Here is a 20514-nt window from a genome sequence, read left to right as displayed (position 1 = left end):
AGATGAGGGCAAACATGGTTTTAAAATGACTAAAACCAGGGAATCCAAACTATGGGGAAAGAAAAGCATAATGTCTTGTTACAATGTATAGTAACTAAAAACCTATGCACAACTCAAAAATGGAACAACTTTGCAAATGTTTTTGATTAAAAAAGAATTCCTACAGCACCTCTGAAAATGTGTGTGTCCATGGTAACAGACTACAGACCCTGCGTTGTCACATTCCCTTTTTCATCTATCCTCTAATTTCTGCTAGCCAAATTAATTTATGACCGCAAAAAGTAAGAGATATAAGAAAATATGGCCGCGGTGCGACTACACCGAGTTTGCGGAGTTTTGAGACTTACTTTAGGCTTTTCATCCCTCATATCTGTAAAGGGCATTTTTACATGAAGGATTTTTTTTTCCTGTTTTTGCACTTTGAGCTGCCACAGATCCGCATACTGATTATCTAGATTTCACAGGGTTAATCCTTGTATAATGCCTGTTGCTGAATCCGATGTGGTACGTGACTTGTCACTTATTGAAGCAGTCGTCAATGCCACGGTGGAAAAATCCAGGGCTGTGGAGTCGGAGTCGGTGTCATTGAAGTTGAGGAGTCGGTGGTTTGGCTTACCGACTCCACAGCCCTGGAAAAATCTGCCACTGTGTGAATAGGGACCCTGATTTTGCCTTGAGGTGGTTTGTAGGCAGCTTTCATGATATGACGTGGACATATGTCAAATTCTGGACATACGGTAACCTAAGGAGCGGCGGTTCGGTACTGCGGAGCTGTAGGCACTCGGTGAGCTGACACCTGGTGCCTTGTGTAACGCAGCATTTGGTGGAGCGTGTTTTCTGTGGGTTGTCAGCCTTCACTTAAAGGGAATGTCTCAGCAAGTTTTGCTATGTAATCTGAGAGCAGCATGATGTAAGGGCAGAGACTCTGATTCCAGCAATGTGTCACTTACTGGGTTCTGTGTTGTTGTTTCAATAAAACAAGTGTTTTCTCAGCAGGAGATTATCACTACAGGACTAGGTGTCTCCTACCTCCTAGTCAACTGCTCTGTTTATCCCTGCCTCAACCACTGAGTGGCATCTTTCTGTCAATGTAAAGTATACAATCAGAGGTGTGGGCGGGGTTATAAAGGGCTCAGCATTCCGAGCTCTGCTAGATCTGCAGCAGAGAAATTGTATCAAAATGACAATAAAGTGACACATCACTGGAGTCATGGTCTCTGTCCCTACTTAATGCTGCTTTCAGATGAGATAGCAAAAACCTGGTGACAGATTCCCTTTAAATGGGGCAAAGTTGCAATACCAAACATAACCTGTAGACAAGAGTGTCACTGTTTCTGTGGGAAGGCAAAATGTTTTTGTAATATCATACAGTCTCTTGAAGACCTAACTTTCCCTGATAATGAGGCGAGTAACGTATTGTTTATCCTTGGTGTTTGTGAAGGTATGTATATTTTATGAAAACTATTTAAATACATATGCAAAGAAAACTAAAAAAAAAAAAATCAGGTGTGTTGGCGGCTCCAGCGTAATGAATGTGCATGTATCAGCATATTATAGAGAGGTGGTTATATGTCTGCTTTTGTGGATGGCTGCTGCTCACCTTTGTCAGTCTCCCAAGTGTATGTCTCTGCACGTGAATATGCAAAGTAGAAAATAAATAAAAGTTGGAATTTTACTGAATACAGCTCAAGATCCCAGAGATTTAATAAATATATATATATATATACACACTAAACTACGGTGTATGTGTGTATATATATATATATATATATATATATATATAGTTTAGTGTGTGAAGAAGGGGGAGATGGTTCTACTTATAATACTGCAACCCAATTAATAAATTGCACACATTTTATAACGATGCAGTTCTGTTGTGTGTAATGATTTTAGCACAGACCAGGACTTTGTGTCCAAACATATGTATTATCTGTCCTTAAGAAGAGGTATGGTATTTCGAAACACGTAGACAAAATAAAAATCTGTTACCAGCAGCGCAGAATTTTCCACTTTTTTCTTTCCACATATTACTGCTTGGTCTTTGGACCAGTGGAACTGCTGCAGCTGGGGATTACATGCTCATTTACATGTTGTGTGAACATATTGTCAGAATAGCATAAACTTTAATTATTTTATTTATTTTAACCGGATAAGACCCTATAGCGCTTTTCTTTCTTTCTTAGTTTTACATCATACATATAGAGAGAGAGAGAGAGGGAGGCAGTACTATCTGTGCCTATACTATTTACCAAATAATTTGCTGAGAGAGTACAGCTTGTGCCTACATTTTTACAAGTAGAGGCAGAGAACCAGCATAATCTGTTCCTAAATAATTTACAAAGATAGGAAGGCAGTACTAGCTGTGCCTTTTTTAATTAACAAGTATCTGTGCCTAAATCATATGCTGGAAGAGACAGTACTATCTGTAGCTAAATCATTTAGCGAGAGAGTTCCGCCTAAATAATCACTGTGCCTAAATAATTTGCAAGGAGAGACAGGAAGGAAGTACTATCTGTGCCTATCTAATTTACAAATCGAGGCAATAGGGTGCCTAAATTATTTGCTGACAGAGCAAGGCAGTACTATCTATGCCTAAATCATTTACAATTGGTGACCGATAATTAGTGTTTTCTGGGTCTAAATAATTTACAGAGAGCGAAGTAATATTATCTGTGCCTATGTAATTTGCAAATAAAGATAGAGATAGTAGGATGTATGTCTAATCATGTACAGGGGGACACAGGGAGTTGGTGAGCTCTGTGCATAAATCATTTACCAAAAGACTCCGGTAATATTATGTGTCCCTGTATGATTTACAGAAAGAAACAAGGAGACAGTACTATCTGTGCATAAATTATTTAGAGGGAGAAGCCGTGAAGCAGTACTATCTGTTGCTATATCCTTTAGAGGGCGAAGCAGGAAACAGCGCCACCTGTGTTTACATAATTTACAAGCAGAGACCGTGAAGCAGTACTATCTGTACCTGCATTATTTATAGAGAGACAGGACGGCTGGGCTGTTTGTTACCGAAATCGTTTCTAAACAAAACATATTCTGATTTCTGTGGCAAGTTATTCACCACACTATGTGCAAAAAGAAAAGCACAGATGGTGGTCACTCCACCCCAACACTGCGGCTGCACGCTCATTGTAAACGCATGGAAACAGAAAACGGAACTCGGAAAGAATACACCCTAGAACGCCGGACATTTGTCTGTAGATTGTACTCATTCACTTTCCTCTTTCTTTTCAGCTAGAGTTAGGAGCTGGTGACCTCCAGGGGCCTCTTTTTGGACTTAAGATATTTCGAAATCTCACACCAAAATGGTAATTTTATGGAAGTATTGTTTTTTGCGTTTTTTTTTCCTAGCTGTGCCAACTCTATTAGTTATTAAAAAAAAAAAAAATTATAGAGCTCGAATGAAAGATACATGCAAATCAGAGTGGAAGTACAATGGGGTGTGTCAGTGCCCTTGAAAGACTAAGTGCATTGACACGCCCCCATTGCATTTCCTGCCAGTTTTGCATATGACTTCTACACAAGATTTCTCATGATGGGAGCGTAGGATCTGTGCATAAAAGGTATCATTTTTATTGGGAGACTAGAACCTTTACAGGCATACCACTAATTCCTGTGTTAATAGGTTCCATTTAGGCTGATTTTTACATTTAATCATTAACAAAGCAACCGGAGAGGGCGTTCGGAGGCCAATTGTCCGGTTTACGGCTATCTTCCTGCTTCTTTATAGGAGCCAGTCCTATGTACAGTAAATTTCCAGCTCCCCTGCAGAATTTATCTCTTGACGATGAAATCTTTATTGTCTTTAATCCATAACTCTGATGTGCCCAATAATGCCTCCCCCCTCCCCCGCTCGGGGCGGCGAAACACATTCCCTTTGTCATCTGTGCTAAACAGCAGCTTTAAAATCCATAATTAGGGTCCTCTGGGCAGGAAAGTAAGGTCACACCTTCACAGCCGAAATGATTCGCACTAGATTAATTTTTAAGGCAGTTTGCGTTTTTCAGCGAGAGGTAATTTATTTCCCATCCTGAATAAGGATATGACCCCCATAAACAGTGTCAATGTGAGACTTTGTTATTTAGGTCACTGTTTGTTTAACATCAGCATTATTCGTGTTGGATCTAGTTCTGCAGCTGCGAATGTAGGACGCCGCTGTCATAAAGATCTTTGTCAGTTGTTACGTAGTACCTCCCTGCTGCCAGTAGAGGGCGTAGTGGCCGCTGGAAGGACTGAAAGTCTTCTATAGAGTATCTCAGCAGCACAGTCCTATAAGATGTAGCAGATCTCAGTTTGCTTGACAGCGAGCAGAATTGTCATGTGACTGCGTTGTAAGACACGATCATGGTGTGAGGGCTGGAGAGCTGTCTCCTTCAGGATCCCGATGTGTTATATTACAGTTTACATACTGATTACACACAGATCACACCTATTATATTGCTACATCTGTAGTCACTGCACCCCCACAGCCCAGCTACATTTGTCCTAACATTAATCGCTCATATTTTTCTTCTCTTCCAGTTTCTTTACTACAAGTTGCGTTTTGCAGTTTTCCTCCCAAGGAGTCAGGCCTGGCCTTACTACGATGGTGGCGCGCCATTTAGATAAGAACACAATGGGTTACATCCAGTGGCGCTGGGGCATCCAGTCAGCAATGAACACTAGTATTGTCCGAGACACAAAGACCAGCCACTTTACTATGGCCTTCCAGGTGAGGATGAGACAAAGAGGGTGCATGTCTGTGGGGTTTCAAGATGTGGGCTGTCTTGTGCCTGCTCACCTCATTCCTCAGCTGACTGTTGCCTGCTTTTACCTTTTTTTTTTTTTTTTTTTTTTTAAGCTGACTGGTTCCTGCTCTACTCCTTTTTGAGATGACTGTTTTTTACTTTCCCCTTTTTTGAGCTGATTATTGCCTGATCTCCCCATCTCAACGTACGTTCCCCGTCTGATCTGGCTGGTGTCTGCCCATCCCGCCTGATCTAGCTGGTGCCTGCTCATCCTGCCTGATCTAGCTGGTGCCTCCCTATTCCGCTTGTTCTCGCTGGTGCCTGCCTATCCCGCCTGATGTGGCTGGTGCCTGCCTATCCTGCCTGATCTGGCTGGTGCCTGCCTATCCCACCTGATCTGGCTGGTGCCTGCCTATCCCACCTGATCTGGCTGGTGCCTGCCTATCCCGCCTGATCTAGCTGGCGCCTGTTCTCCCCTCTCCTGAGCTGACTGTTGCCTGCTTATCCCACCTGATGTGGCAGGATTCTGCCCATTCCGCTTATCTTGCTCGTGTCTGCACATTCCACCTGATCTTGCTGGTGTCTGCCCATTCTGCCGGATCTTGCTGGTGCCTGTACTCCCCTCACCTTAGCTGACTGTTGCCTACCCATCCCCCCTGATCATGCTGGTGCCTGTCCTCGTCTTTCCTGAGCTGACTGTTGCCTGCCCATCTGCCTGATTTAGTTAGTGCCTGATCTTGCTGGTGCCTGTCCTCCCCTCTCCTGAGCTGACTGTTGCCTGCCCATCCTGCCTTATTTAGTTGGTGTCTGCCCATCCTGACTTATCTGGCTGGCACCTGCCCATTCCGCCTTATCTGGCTGGCGCCTGCCCGTCCTGCCTTATCTGGCTGGTGCCTTCCCATCCTGCATTATCTGGCTATCACCTGCCCATCCCGCCTTATCTGGCTGGCGCCTGTCCTTCTCTCTCCTGAGCTGACTGTTACCTGACCATCCTGACAGATCTAGCTGGTGCTGGCACTCCCCTCTCCTGAGTTTTCTGGTGCCCTCCCCTCCCCTGTGTTTTCTGGTGCCCTCCCCTCCCCTGTGTTTTCTGGTGCCCTCCCCTCCCCTGTGTTTTCTGGTGCCCTCCCCTCCCCTGTGTTTTCTGGTGCCCTCCCCTCTCCTGAGTTTTCCGGTGCCCTCCCCATTCCTGAGTATTCTGCTGCCCTCCCCATTCCTGAGTATTCTGCTGCCCCCCCACTCCTGAGCTGGCTGGTGCTGGCCCTCTCCTCTCCTGAGTATTCTGGTGCCCTCTCCACTCCTGAGTTTTCTTTGTGCACTCCCCTCTCCTGAGTATTCTGGTGCCCTCCCCTCTCCTGAGTATTCTGGTGCCCTCCCCTCTCCTGAGTATTCTGGTGCCCTCCCCTCTCCTGAGTATTCTGGTGCCCTCCCCACTCCTGAGTTTTCTTTGTGCACTCCCCTCTCCTGAGTATTCTGGTGCCCTCCCCTCTCCTGAGCTGGCTGGTGTTGGCCCTCCCCTCTCCTGAGTTTTTTGGTGCCCTCCCCACTCCTGAGCTGGCTGGTGCTGGCCCTCCCCTCTCCTGAGTATTCTGGTGCCCTCCCTGTTGTGAATTCTGCTTTTGGGCTCCGGTGGTTGTAGGTGGTAATGCAGTTGTCCCTGAGTTGCAGTCCTGGTCAGGTGTATCTGCTGATTGCAGTTCTGACTGGGGTATTTAGGCGTGCAGGATTCATTAGTCCTTGCCAGTTGTCTATGGTTGTTGGGAGGTTTTGGTCCTGGTTTGGTTCCTTCTGCCTTCTGCCAAATCAGCAAAGATAAGTGTCTGGTTTTGTTTCTGTGGCACACATGCTGTATGCTTAATAATTCTGTGCTATTCAGTGTTTTTTTTTTTGTCCAGCTTAGATTGTGTCAGTATTTTCTCAGTCTTGTTGGATTCTCTGGAGTGGCAGATATACATTCCATGTCTTTAGTTAGATTGTGAACTTTTTGTATTATCTGCTGTGGATATTTTTGGAAGGGTTTTAATACTGACCGCTTAGTTTCTGTCCTATCTTTCTCTATTTAGCTAGAGTGGCCTCTTTTGCTGAATCCTGTTTTCTGCCTGCGTGTGTCTTTCCTCTCCTACTCACAGTCAATATTCGTGGGGGGCTGCCTATCCTTTGGGGTTCTGCTCTGAGGCAAGGTAGTATTCCTATTTCCATCTATAGGGGTATTTAGTCCTCCAGCTGTGTCGAGGTGTCTAGGGTTTGTTAGGCACACCCCACGGCTACTTCTAGTTGCGGTGTTAGTTCAGGTTTTGCGGTCAGTACAGTTTCCACCTACTCTGAGAAAGTTCATGCGGCTCCAAAGTCACCGGATCATAACAGTACAACTGGCCCACTATGAGTTAAATGCATCTCAGAAGAAGGGAAGAAAGGTGTTGAGTCATTTTTTTTTTTTCTGCAGTTTGCTTTGCCTTTTCTTCCCTCTTTTTCTCTGGGTGGCTAAGGAGTCTTGTGTTAGCATGGATGTTCAGGAATTAGCTTCTCGTGTAGACCAGCTTGCTGCTAGGGTACAGGGAATTTCTGATTATATTGTTCAGACTCCTGTTTTAGAGCCGAAGATTCCTACTCCTGATTTGTTTTTTGGTGACAGGTCCAAATTTTTGAGTTTTAAAAACAACTGTAGACTGTTTTTTGCTTTGAGACCTCGATCCTCTGGTGATTCTATTCAGCAGGTTAAAATCGTCATTTCCCTGCTGCGTGGTGATCCACAGGATTGGGCATTTTCCCTGGAATCTGGGAATCCGGCTTTGCTTAATGTAGATTCCTTTTTTCAGGCTTTAGGACTATTATATGATGAACCTAATTCTGTGGATCAAGCGGAGAAGACCTTATTGGCCCTATCTCGGGGTCATGAGGCGGCAGAATTGTAAGAAATTTAGAAAATGGTCTGTGTTGACTAAATAGAATGATGATGCTTTGGCTGCAATTTTCAGAAAGGGTCTTTCTGAATCCGTTAAAGATGTTATGGTGGGGGTTTCCCACGCCCGTCGGTCTGAGTGATTCTATGTCTTTGGCCATTCAGATTGATCGGCGCTTGCGGGAGCGCAGAACTGTGCGCGCTGTGGCGTTGTCCTCAGAGCAGAGTCCTGAGCCAATGCAGTGTGATAGGATTCTGTCTAGGACAGAACGACAAGGACTCAGACGTCAGAATAGGGTTGTGTTATTATTGTGGCGACGCTTCTCATGTCATTTCAGTCTGCCCTAAACGGACTAAGAGGATCGCTAGTTCATTTACCATCAGTACTGTACAACCTAAATTTCTGTTATCGGTGTCCCTGATCTGCTCATTGTCATCATTTTCTGTCTTGGCGTTTGTGGATTCAGGCGCCGCTTTGAATTTAATGGACCTTGAGTTTGCCAGGCGTTGTGGTTTCCCCTTGCAGCCCTTGCAGAACCTTATTCCTTTAAGGGGCATTGATGCTACACCTTTGGCTAAAAATAAGCCCCAGTTTTGGACACAGGTGACCATGCGCATGGCGCCAGCCCATCAGGAAGATTGTCGATTTCTGGTATTGCATAATTTACATGATGCTATCGTGTTGGGTTTTCCGTGGTTGCAGGTACATAATCCTGTGTTGGATTGGAAGTCTATGTCTGTGAGTAGTTGGGGTTGTAAGGGGGTTCATAATGATGTTCCTTTAATGTCCATCTCCTCTTCTTCCTCTTCCGAAATTTCAGAGTTTTTGTCTGATTTTCAGGATGTATTCGATGAGCCCAAGTCCAGTTCTCTTCCACCGCACAGGGACTGTGATTGTGCTATTGATTTGATTCCAGGCTGTAAGTTTCCTAAGGGCCGACTCTTCAACCTGTCTGTGCCTGAACATACCGCCATGCGGAGTTATGTTAAGGAGTCTTTGGAGAAAGGGCATATTCGGCCATCTTCTTCACCGATGGGAGCGGGATTTTTTTTGTTGCTAAGAAGGATGGCTCCTTGAGACCCTGTATTGATTATCGCCTCTTGAATAAGATCACGGTCAAGTTTCAATACCCTTTACCTTTGCTTTCTGATTTGTTTGCTAGGATTAAGGGGGCTAGTTGGTTTACGAAGATTGACCTTCGGGGGGCGTAAAATCTTGTTCATATTAAGCAGGGTGATGAATGGAAAACTGCGTTCAATACGCCCGAAGGCCATTTTGAATACCTTATGATGCCGTTCGGGCTCACTAATGCTCGATCTGTTTTTCAATCTTTCATGCATGATATCTTCCGGACTTATATTGATAAATTCTTGATTGTATATTTGGACGATATTTTGATTTTTTTCTGATGATTGAGAGTCTCATGTGGAACAGGTCAGGATGGTATTTCAGATCCTTCGTGACAATGCTTTGTTTGTGAAGGGGTCTAAGTGTCTCTTTGGGGTGCAGAAGGTTTCTTTTTTGGGTTTTATTTTTTCTCCTTCATCTATTGAGATGGATCCGGTTAAGGTTCAGGCCATTCATGATTGGATTCAACCCACGTCCGTAAAGAGCCTTCAGAAATTTTTGGGTTTTGCAAATTTTTATCGCCGTTTCATTGCTAACTTTTCCAGCGTGGTTAAACCCTTGACCGATTTGACGAAAAAAGGCGCTGATGTGGCGAATTGGTCCTCTGCGGCTGTTTCTGCCTTTCAGGAGCTTAAACGTCGATTTACTTCTGCTCCGGTGTTGCGCCAACCGGATGTTTCCCTTCCGTTTCAGGTTGAGATTGACGCTTCTGAGATTGGCGCAGGGGCCGTTTTGTCCCAGAGCGATCATGTTGGTTCCTTGACGAAACCGTGTGCATTCTTTTCGCGTAAATTTTCACCTGCTGAATGCAATTATGATGTCGGCAATCGGGAGTTGTTGGCTATGAAGTGGGCATTTGAGGAGTGGCGACATTGGCTTGAGGGAGCTAAGCACCGTATTGTGGTCTTGACCTATCATAAGAATTTGATTTACCTCGAGTCTGCCAAGCGGCTGAATCCTAGACAGGCTCGATGGTCCTTGTTTTTTTCCCGTTTTGATTTTGTGGTCTCGTATCTTCCGGGTTCCAAGAATATTAAGGCTGATGCCCTTTCTAGGAGTTTTTTGCCTGATTCTCCTGAGGTCCTTGAACCGGTCGGCATTCTGAAAGAAGGGGTGGTTCTTTCTGCTATTTCCCCTGATTTACGACGGGTTCTTCAGGAATTTCAGGCTGACAGACCTGATCGTTGTCCAGTGGGGAAACTGTTTGTTCCTGACAGATGGACTAGTAGAGTGATTTCTGAGGTTCACTGTTCTGTGTTGGCTGGTCATCCTGGTATTTTTGGTACCAGAGACTTGGTTGGTAGGTCCTTTTGGTGGCCTTCTTTATCACGTGATGTGCGTTCTTTTATGCAGTCCTGTGGGACTTGTGCGCGGGCCAAGCCTTGTTGTTCCCGTGCTAGTGGGTTGCTTTTGCCATTGCCGGTCCCTGAGAGGCCCTGGACGCATATTTCTATGGATTTTATTTCTGATCTTCCGGTTTCCCAGAGGATGTCGGTTATCTGGGTTGTTTGTGACCGGTTTTCTAAGATGGTTCATTTGGTGCCTTTGCCTAAATTGCCTTCCTCTTCAGATTTAGTTTCGTTGTTTTTTCAGCATGTGGTTCGTTTGCATGGTATTCAGGAGAATATTGTGTCCGACAGAGGTTCCCAGTTTGTTTCTAGGTTTTGGCGGGCCTTTTGTGCTAGGCTGGGCATTGATTTATCTTTTTCCTCTGCATTTCATCCTCAGACAAATGGCCAAACCGAGCGAACTAATCAGACCTTGGAGACTTATGTGAGATGCTTTGTGTCTGCTGATCTGGATGATTGGGTGGCCTTCTTGCCATTGGCCGAGTTTGCCCTTAATAATCGGGCTAGTTCGGCTACTTTGGTTTCGCCTTTTTTTTGTAATTTTGGTTTTCATCCTCGTTTTTCTTCTGGGCAGGTTGAGCCTTCTGACTGTCCTGGTGTGGATTCGGTGGTTGACAGGTTGCAGCAGATTTGGGCTCATGTGGTGGACAATTTGGTGTTGTCTCAGGAGGAGACTCAACGTTTTGCTAACCGTCGTCGGTGTGTTGGTTCCCGGCTTCAGGTTGGGGATCTGGTCTGGTTGTCTTCCCGTCATGTTCCTATGAAGGTTTCTTCTCCTAAGTTTAAGCCTCGGTTTATTGGTCCTTATAGGATTTCTGGGATTATTAATCCGGTGTCTTTTCGATTGGCGCTTCTGGCCTCTTTTGCTATCCATAATGTCTTCCATAGATCTTTATTGCGGAAATATGTGGTACCCGTTGTTCCCTCTGTTGATCCTCCGGCCCCTGTGTTGGTTGATGGGGAGTTGGAGTATGTGGTTGAGAAGATTTTGGATTCTCGTTTTTCGAGGCGGAGGCTTCAGTATCTTGTCAAATGGAAGGGTTATGGCCAGGAGGATAATTCTTGGGTTTTTGCCTCTGATGTCCATGCTGCTGATTTGGTTCATGCTTTTCATCTGGCTCATCCTGATCGGCCTGGGGGCTCTGGTGAGGGTTCGGTGACCCCTCCTCAAGGGGGGGTACTGTTGTGAATTCTGCTTTTGGGCTCCCTCCGGTGGTTGTAGGTGGTAATGCAGTTGTCCCTGAGTTGCAGTCCTGGTCAGGTGTATCTGCTGATTGCAGTTCTGACTGGGGTATTTAGGCGTGCAGGATTCATTAGTCCTTGCCAGTTGTCCATGGTTGTTGGGAGGTTTTGGTCCTGGTTTGGTTCCTTCTGCCTTCTGCCAAATCAGCAAAGATAAGTGTCTGGTTTTGTTTCTGTGGCACACATGCTGTATGCTTAATAATTCTGTGCTATTCAGTGTTTTTTTTTTGTCCAGCTTAGATTGTGTCAGTATTTTCTCAGTCTTGTTGGATTCTCTGGAGTGGCAGATATACATTCCATGTCTTTAGTTAGATTGTGGAACTTTTTGTATTATCTGCTGTGGATATTTTTGGAAGGGTTTTAATACTGACCGCTTAGTATTCTGTCCTATCTTTCTCTATTTAGCTAGAGTGGCCTCTTTTGCTGAATCCTGTTTTCTGCCTGTGTGTCTTTCCTCTCCTACTCACAGTCAATAAAATATTCGTGGGGGGCTGCCTATCCTTTGGGGTTCTGCTCTGAGGCAAGGTAATATTCCTATTTCCATCTATAGGGGTATTTAGTCCTCCGGCTGTGTCGAGGTGTCTGGGGTTTGTTAGGCACACCCCACGGCTACTTCTAGTTGCGGTGTTAGTTCAGGTTTTGCGGTCAGTACAGTTTCCACCTACTCCAGAGAAAGTTCATGCGGCTCCAAAGTCACCGGATCATAACACCTCCCCTCTCCTGAGCTGGCTGGTGCTGGCCCTCCCCTCTCCTGAGTTTTTTGGTGTCCTCCCCTCTCCTGAGTATTCTGGTGCCCTCCCCTCTCCTGAGTATTCCGGTGCTCTCCCCACTCCTGAGTATTCCGGTGCCCTCCCCACTCCTGAGCTGGCTGGTGCTGGCCCTCCCCTCTCCTGAGTATTCTGGTGCCCTCCCCACTCCTGAGTATTCTGGTGCCCTCCCCTCTCCTGAGTATTCTGGTGCCCTCCCCTCTCCTGAGTATTCTGGTGCTCTCCCCACTCCTGAGTATTCTGGTGCTCTCCCCACTCCTGAGTTTTCTGGTGCTCTCCCCACTCCTGAGCTGGCTGGTGCTGGCCCTCCCCTCTCCTGAGTATTCTGGTGCCCTCCCCACTCCTGAGTATTCTGGTGCCCTCCCCTCTCCTGAGTATTCTGGTGCCCTCCCCTCTCCTGAGTATTCTGGTGCTCTCCCCACTCCTGAGTATTCTGGTGCTCTCCCCACTCCTGAGTTTCTGGTGCCCTCCCCACTCCTGAGTTTTCTGGTGCCCTACCCTGTCCTGACCCGGCTGGTGCTGCCCTTGCCACCCTTATCTAACCGGCACTGATCTCTCCCTCCCATAGCATCCATCCCTTTGACATAGCACAGCACAGACTGGAGCATTTTAAGTGGCTTAGGACTTGTTTTTGAAGTACTCATTTGATATAAATAAATGTTTTCATTAAATCATAGGAATTGTCTGCTTCTGTACAGCTCTGTAAGTGCGTAAATAAATTTCCTGTGTTAGGATAGCAAGTGCGCCTCCAGAAAATAATTTATAACACAATGCAGCCTGAATTACACAGTAAGTGATGGTTTCCAGCCTGTCGGGACCAGGAGGCTGCAGAATCCCATATATAATGTACACATAGTAGCCAGTAATAGATTGTGTGTGAGCAGCGCACACAATAATCATCAATGCTACGACATGAGTGCCGCGTCTCCGGATATGAGCCGCACACAGGAAATGCCAGAGACTTTTATTCCGCGCTGATTGTCGTCTTTCGGAGCTGGTTCCACTCCACTTAAGTTGTAATGGAGAGACCGGGTATAATTAAAACCCAAATCGCTGTAACCATGATATGAATGTTTTATGCCATTCAATTACACTCTTTAATAAATGTACATTTTATGATGCCTTTTTGGGCTATTTTGGCTGATGCATTACATTCTGCAAAACCCATAAATATGAAAGTGCGCTACAATAAAAAATACTAATGCAGAAGGGGGTGATGTGAGCAAAGAGGATCCCAGCTACAGGCGACAGTGGAAGAACCATCGTCTGCTAAGTGCCGTTCACAGCACTGGCCTATCTCGCACACCCGCCAGCCCATGACGGCAGGCCGCCGCGTATTGCATTAACCAAGGGTCACGGTAAGCAATGCAATTAAACAGCTCGCCTTTCCATTTATAAACACATCCTTAAATATCGCACGCCTGGCATCTGACTAAAGTGATAGTTAATCTCATTCCCAGCTGGCTGGCTCATACGGCTAAAATTTCAATTAAAAAAAAAAAAACAACGTGCAGGGACTTTATAGCTGAAGGAAGGTTTTCTTAGCTTTTTTTCCTCCTTTGAAACCTTTTGATCCATATAATAAAAGATGTCGGGCTGCAGATAACAAAGCAATTAGCAAACGACGCTCTGAATAGGAGAACCTATCCCGAAAGATGGGTCTGTGGGCATCAGCAGAGGAAGGGTGGGTTCACCTTGCACCGCAAATTACACTAAGATGCATGCAGATGGTGTCTTCAAACCCCCTTGGGGGAGCAGAGGTTGAGTATTCGCACCTCCGCTCCATTCATTCTCTGTGAGACTGATGGAAATGGGCGAATGCTGTACTTGGCCATCTGCAGAAGTCTCGTAGAGGATGGATAAAGTGAAGGTGCGCATGTTTGACCTTTGCTCCATTTTTCAGATTTGGTGATGGTCCCAGTGGAATCAGGCGATTACTCCCGATACCATCGATAGGAAGGGAAGGGGTAACTTGGTACAAATCCTTCAAGTATTTTAGAAAGTTGTCACCATCTTAGCTTTGTAAACCTCGAGAAACGTCTTTATTAGCATGAGTGTGTGCAGATGTCTTGTAACCATGTTGGCGCTGTGTTGTATTTCAGCTGGGAATCCCACATTCCTTTATGATGGTCAGCTACCAACACAAATTTGAAGACGAAGAACAGACAAGACTAAAGGGATCTATTAAGTAGGTAGCAAGATCTGATTATTCTGTAGCCATTCAGTGCCTGGAGAGCACACTCAGGCTGCGGATCTTCTAATTCATGTCAAAGATGTCTATGAATATGTTATAAGAATTCACAAATATCTTTGTCTGCCCATGGGTCTCCCATATACCCAAAGAAAGTGCAGGTGCACACGACCATTTTCTCTCAATCTGAGAAAAACGGTCCGATTATGCTGATCAGAGTTTGATCGGAGTGGGATCAGTTTTTCTCAGCAGCGGAGAGGGAAAAAAAATAGGTTCTCCACCTTTTCTATGGAGTCCATGAAAATGGGATGTTATCAGAGTGCGGTCAAATGTTTTCCATGGACCAATAGACTTGCATTGCAAATTTTCATCCGGAACCATTAGACTTACATTGCCGATTTTGATCGGAACCATTAGACTTACATTGCCGATTTTGATCGGAACCATTAGACTTACATTGCTGATTTTGATTAGAACCATTAGACTTGCATTGGCAATTTTGATCTGGAACCAGTAGACTTGCATTGACTTGCAATCTTCTCCGCTAGATTTCTAAAACTTAACATGGACAAAACAGAATTCATCGTCTTTCCCCCATCTCACACGACCTCCCCAACGAACCTATCCATTACAGTAAACGGCTGCCCACTCTCCCCAGTCCCACAAGCTCGCTGCCTCGGGGTAATCCTCGACACTAATCTCTCCTTCAAACCACATATCCAAACCCTTTCCACTTCCTGCCGCCTCCAACTCAAAAATATTTCACGGATCCGTACATTCCTAAACCAAGAATCTGCAAAAACCCTAGTCCATGCTTTCATCATCTCCCGCCTCGACTACTGTAACCTCCTGCTCTGTGGCCTCCCCTGTAACACTCTCGCACCCCTCCAATCTATTCTAAACTCTGCTGCCCGACTAATCCACCTGTCCCCCCGCTATTCCCCGGCCTCTCCCCTCTGTCAATCCCTTCACTGGCTCCCCATTGCCCAGAGACTCCAGTACAAAAGCCTAACCATGACATACAAAGCCATCCACAACTTGTCTCCTCCATACATCTGTGACCTCGTGTCCCGGTACTTTCCTGCACGCAACCTCCGATCCTCACAAGATCTCCTTCTCTACTCCCCTCTTATCTCCTCTTCCCACAATCGCATACAAGATTTCTCTCGTGCATCCCCCCTACTCTGGAACTCTCTACCACAACACATCAGACTCTCACCTACCATCGAAACCTTCAAAAAGAACCTGAAGACCCACCTCTTCCTACAAGCCTACAACCTGCAGTAACCACCGATCGACCAAACCACTGCACGACCAGCTCTATCCTTACCTACTGTATCCTCACCCATCCCTTGTAGATTGTGAGCCCTCGCGGGCAGAGTCCTCTCTCCTCCTGTTCCAGTTGTGACTTGTATTGTTCAAGATTATTGTACTTGTTTTTAAAATGTATACCCCTCCTCACATGTAAAGCGCCATGGAAAAAATGGCGCTATAATAAGAAATAATAATAATAATAATTGACGATTTTGATCCGGAACCAGTAGACTTGCATTGATGATTTTGATCCGGCACTCTGATCAAAATCAGACATGTCTCCATCTTTTTCATCAGACCAATTGGTCCAAGGAAAATATTGGTCATATGCACAGCCCGATGGAATAACATTGATACCGGTGCTATCCGTGAAAATAACGGATAGTTCTCATCCAATGTAAACGGTAATTTGCACTTACCCAAAGTCCGATCTCTTTTGCCAGGTAAAATGACCAGCAGCTGCCAGATCCAGCGACCGAGTGGAGAGATGCTTATCCCACGTTTTGATTCATTTCTTGAGTCCCCACCACTCCCTTTTTTTTTCCCTACTCTATTAATATATTAGCAGTTCAGATGTTTTCTTATAAACCCTATAAGGCCTCATCAGTCGCACCTTTTATTGTAGCTCTTTGATGGCTATTGAGATATATGAGGCTGCCGCTGTAGTTATTGTAGAAGCCTCACAGCCGTAACGTCCGGGGATTAGTCCTTGCTATCAATGTGCGCATTTCATCACCCGGTGTCAGGCCTGTAAAGATGAGAATAGCAGCGTTCTCCTCTTCCACGCTGTATCTGTTCTGACCCCACGTAGCAGTCGATGCACTGACAGTGAATTATGAGCCTATTGCAATCCAATTAGGATTAACCCTGTGGTGCTCTGCTAATAACATTGTGATTATTTTTCTCTCCGCCAATTGATTCATGTGTTGTTTAATCCCTTCAATGTCAGTGGCGTGAGGAGCGAAGTCAAGAGCTTGCCACTCCAGGGACTGAACTTATCGATCGCTCCGACGCCTAACAGGTTCCCAGGGAGTTGGGGCGTTTACTGCGAATCGCTTAGACCAAAAGGCAAAACTGATTAATTGATGGAGGAGGGTTTTTTTCCCTTAATTTTATTCCATAAAAGCAGATATGGCTCTATTAGTAATGCTTGCCTGCTCCCTCAAGAGCACTGCTCTGCAACCCATGGTGCCTCAACTGTTGAGAAACTGCACGTCCCATTTTCAGGATCTGCTGGGAGTTATAGTTGACCATGCGGTTAAGAGCATTGCTCTATAGTGTACCCCTCCCCTCATACACATTAGATGAAAGTTAGACAAACCTGATGGTTTGGGCAGAACCGTCTGATTGTCTGAGGTGTTTGGGAGCCCCCCGATTGTTCCCAGGCAGATGATGGTTGGGGAATTGAGGATCGGACCGTTAAAAGTTCCGTTCCCAAACCTTATGATTTTAGGGGAGATAAGTCCCTTTCCCAGGTGTCTAACATCACCGATCTCCCCAATTCTGAGCACGTGAACTCTGGAACGAGCAAATTTCTTCAGCGTTCTGAGAGGTCGGGAGTGAGAGCTGTGAGAACGAGTGTATCTGACGTGTAAGGTCTAGTCTCTGCTATGTCAATACCGACCCATGAAACGGTATTACCAGTGGCCACAAAACCAGTGACCGCGTCTCCTGTGTTTCAGGGCAGGCTTCTTCGGCACAGTGGTGGAGTACGGCGCAGAGAGGAAGATCTCTAGGCACAGTGTGCTAGGAGCCACAGTGAGCGTTGGAGTGCCACAGGGAGTGTCACTGAAAGTCAAGTAAGTCATCCTCTACTGTCACGTGTCTCACAGAGGGGTCTCTGGCCATGGAATGCACAGCAAGAAGAACATTGTTCCCAATGAAATTGCCTCTGTTTAAACTTTTCTAGGTTTGCAGCAGTTGAGGTGTGTATAATTGTGTTCTGCAGCAGCTGAAGTGCGTATAATTGTGTTCTGCAGCAGCTGAGGTGTGTATTAGTGTGTTCTTCAGCAGCTTTAGGTGTGTATTATGAGATTATGCAGCAGCTGAGGTGTGTATTGTGTTCTGCAGCATCGTAGATGAGTATTCATTTTGTTTTGAGGCAGCTGAGGTGTATATTGTGAGGTTCTGCAGCAGGCGAGGTTTCTATTATTGTGTTCTGCAGCTGCTGAGGTGTGTATTACTATGTTCTGCTGCAGCTGAGGTGTGTATTATGAGGTTATGCAGCAGCTGAGGTGTGTATTAGGCTGTCTTGCAGAAGCTGAGAAATGTATTAGGAATCCTTGAAGCTGCTGAGATTGAGGTTCTGCAGCAGTTGAGGTTTGTTAAGATGATCTGAAGCAGCTGGGGCACAGGACTTTATAATATACATTTCCGCTGTTGAAGAACATGTTTTTCTATGAGAGCAGGAGTCCAACATATAGGTCAGTCAGTGACACAAGTAGGAACTTCATGCAATAGTGATCTGTGACAGACAGCTTCTGCGGGGAGAGATAAGCAACGTCTTTACAGCGCCGCTCTTCTCTTCTATGATTGTCAGGTTCCGACATGCCAAAACTATCAGATGATTGAATGATTACACAAATATTTGCAGAAAATTTCCATTGACATGTACTTTACAGATTTAATGTACTTCTTTCTGTAAAATGTCTTGTTCTGATGCCAATTTTTGTTATACAGGATTTAAAAAGTGTCATTAAATGCAATATTTCTGCTTGTCTGTTGGTACAGTATATGCATGCATCATTTACTGTGTGTTTCATTCTCGGCCACAAGGGGGCACACTGCTGCATTGTAACCAGCGCTGCAGAAATAACTGGTCTGCAAAGAATCTGATAGGACCCCTCTTGTCTGGGAACATTTCTGACTACTTTCCTTTTAAGAAATATCTGCATTTGTGTAAGGAATTGAGAATTTCTTTTATTGATGATTTTATAGGCCGGCCGGCAGCGTCAAATAAATGGTTCCGCCATTTAGGCTGACCAGCAGCTACTTATTAGCTGCGCACCTATTACCAGGATGGGGATAATAGATGTATCAAGTTTTGCTCTCGAGGTCAGATGAGATTCAGCATTGGTTGCAAAGTATAAATTACGGCTTGTTTGGTGGCTCCGAGCCCCGCAGACGGTTTCTATTAATCTGTTCTCGCTCTTCTTTATTCCAGGTTGAATAGAGCCAGTCAGACATATTTCTTCCCCATTCACCTGACAGATCAGCTTCTACCGAGTGCGGTGTTTTACGCCACTGTGGGGCCCCTTATTATCTATGTAGCGATGCATCGGCTTATCATCAAACCTTACCTCAAGGCAGAGAAAGAGAAGTAAGTACCTCGCCATGACTCATCCTATAACTCACCCAGACAGCTCCTCGATGGGCAAGAAAAAACAGATTTGCATTAATACAGAGGGGGGGGCGGTTTCCTATAGCTAAACTGGCCAAAGAAGTTTTCTGAGTTTTTGCTTAGAACTTCTCTCTACGATCTTAAACGTACAAACATGTCCCTGACTCATCCTCTTTTAAGAGTTCTCTCCTGCCATTTGTAGTAATACCTGGGTGGTTGCTATTATTGGGATATTTCCAGCTAAAATATTTCTGGCTTATGGTACCTTCACCTGTTCCACCACATTCACAGAATGAATGAAGAATTTATCCAAACAGGCCCAGCAGTCAAGCCAGTCACCGTCTCAAGAATTGACAACCTCCTGTATTTATAGTTGCAGGACATAGTGGTGATTGTTTAGAATTCTGTTATATTAGATTACTTATTCTTCACTGATCCTGTATTATACAGTGTTTTAAAAAGCCACATGGTAGGCTCTGTTCCTTTGTCACAATGGTGAAGACAAAGGAGCTGTCTGAGGACATCAGGACTTCTATTATTAGCAAACACACGACTTCCAAAGAACATAAGGCCGTCTCCAAAAACCTTATCCCAATTTCAGCAGTGTGCAATGTTATTAAGAAGTTTGCCAAGCATTAAATGGTCAAGAACACCCTTGACGTGGAGGAAAGAGGAAAATTGACAGGAGTTGTCTTCAACGGTTGGTGCGAATGGTGGAAAAAACATCACTTCAAACATCCAAAGACCTGAAGGCCAACCTGGAACAGTCTGCGGTCATGGTTTCAACAAGTACCATACGCCTAACACTAAACCAAGGAGAGCTTTATGGGCGAAGGCCAAGAAAGAAACCATTGCTGAAGAAAATACATAAAAACAAATGACTGATCTTTGACAAAGAGTATCTTGACAAACCACAATCCTTCTGGGAAAATATTCTGTTGATGGATGAAACAAAAATAGAGCTTTTTGGCAATGCAAAGCCACAGTTTGTTTACAGTCGGAATAATGAAGCTTCTAAGGAAAATAACACCCTACCAACAGTTAAACATGGTGGAGGATTCATAATGCTGTGTGGTTCCTTTGCTGCGTCTGGTACTGAAGGGTTTGACCATATCACAGGAATCATAAAATCGGAGAACTATCAAGAGATTATAGAGCGAAATGTCCTACCCAGTGTAAGAAAACTTGGTTTTGAGTTGAAGATCATGGGTCTTCAAGCAAGACAGTAACCCAAAGCAAACATCCAAAAGTACACAGAAATGGTTGAAAAAGAAAAAAATGACTGTTTAAAATGGCCAGCAATGAGTCCTGTCTTCAATCCCATTGAAAATCTTTGGGGTGAGCTGAAATCTTCCATTGGGAAGAAAAACCCTGCAAACCAACAAGAGCTTCAACAAACTGCAAAGTAAGAGTGGGAGAAAATACCAACTAAGGCCGGCGTCACACTGGCGAGTTTTACGGACGTAGGAGCGCAGAAAATACATCCGTAAAATACGCATAACACACGGCACAATGATTCCCTATGTCCCAGCTCCTAT

At 45.1% G+C, this 20514-nt stretch overlaps 1 protein-coding gene across 1 annotated transcript in view; it reads left to right on the top strand.

Annotated features, from left to right (window-relative positions):
* The window catches only part of DNAJC11 (DnaJ heat shock protein family (Hsp40) member C11), a 172862-nt gene that overhangs the window by 117792 nt on the left and 34556 nt on the right, over positions 1 to 20514 (top strand). Inside the window, exons 7-11 of the mRNA XM_077250394.1 lie at positions 3253 to 3326; positions 4540 to 4729; positions 14234 to 14319; positions 17319 to 17435; positions 18800 to 18955. Coding sequence (XP_077106509.1) covers positions 3253 to 3326; positions 4540 to 4729; positions 14234 to 14319; positions 17319 to 17435; positions 18800 to 18955 — 623 coding nt within the window. The remainder of the gene's footprint in view (positions 1 to 3252; positions 3327 to 4539; positions 4730 to 14233; positions 14320 to 17318; positions 17436 to 18799; positions 18956 to 20514) is intronic.

This window comes from Ranitomeya variabilis, chromosome 4 (assembly GCF_051348905.1).
Source record: "Ranitomeya variabilis isolate aRanVar5 chromosome 4, aRanVar5.hap1, whole genome shotgun sequence".
NCBI lineage: Eukaryota > Metazoa > Chordata > Amphibia > Anura > Dendrobatidae > Ranitomeya > Ranitomeya variabilis.
Note: the sequence above shows the minus strand (reverse complement) of the source record. Positions and strands in the feature narration are given on the sequence as shown.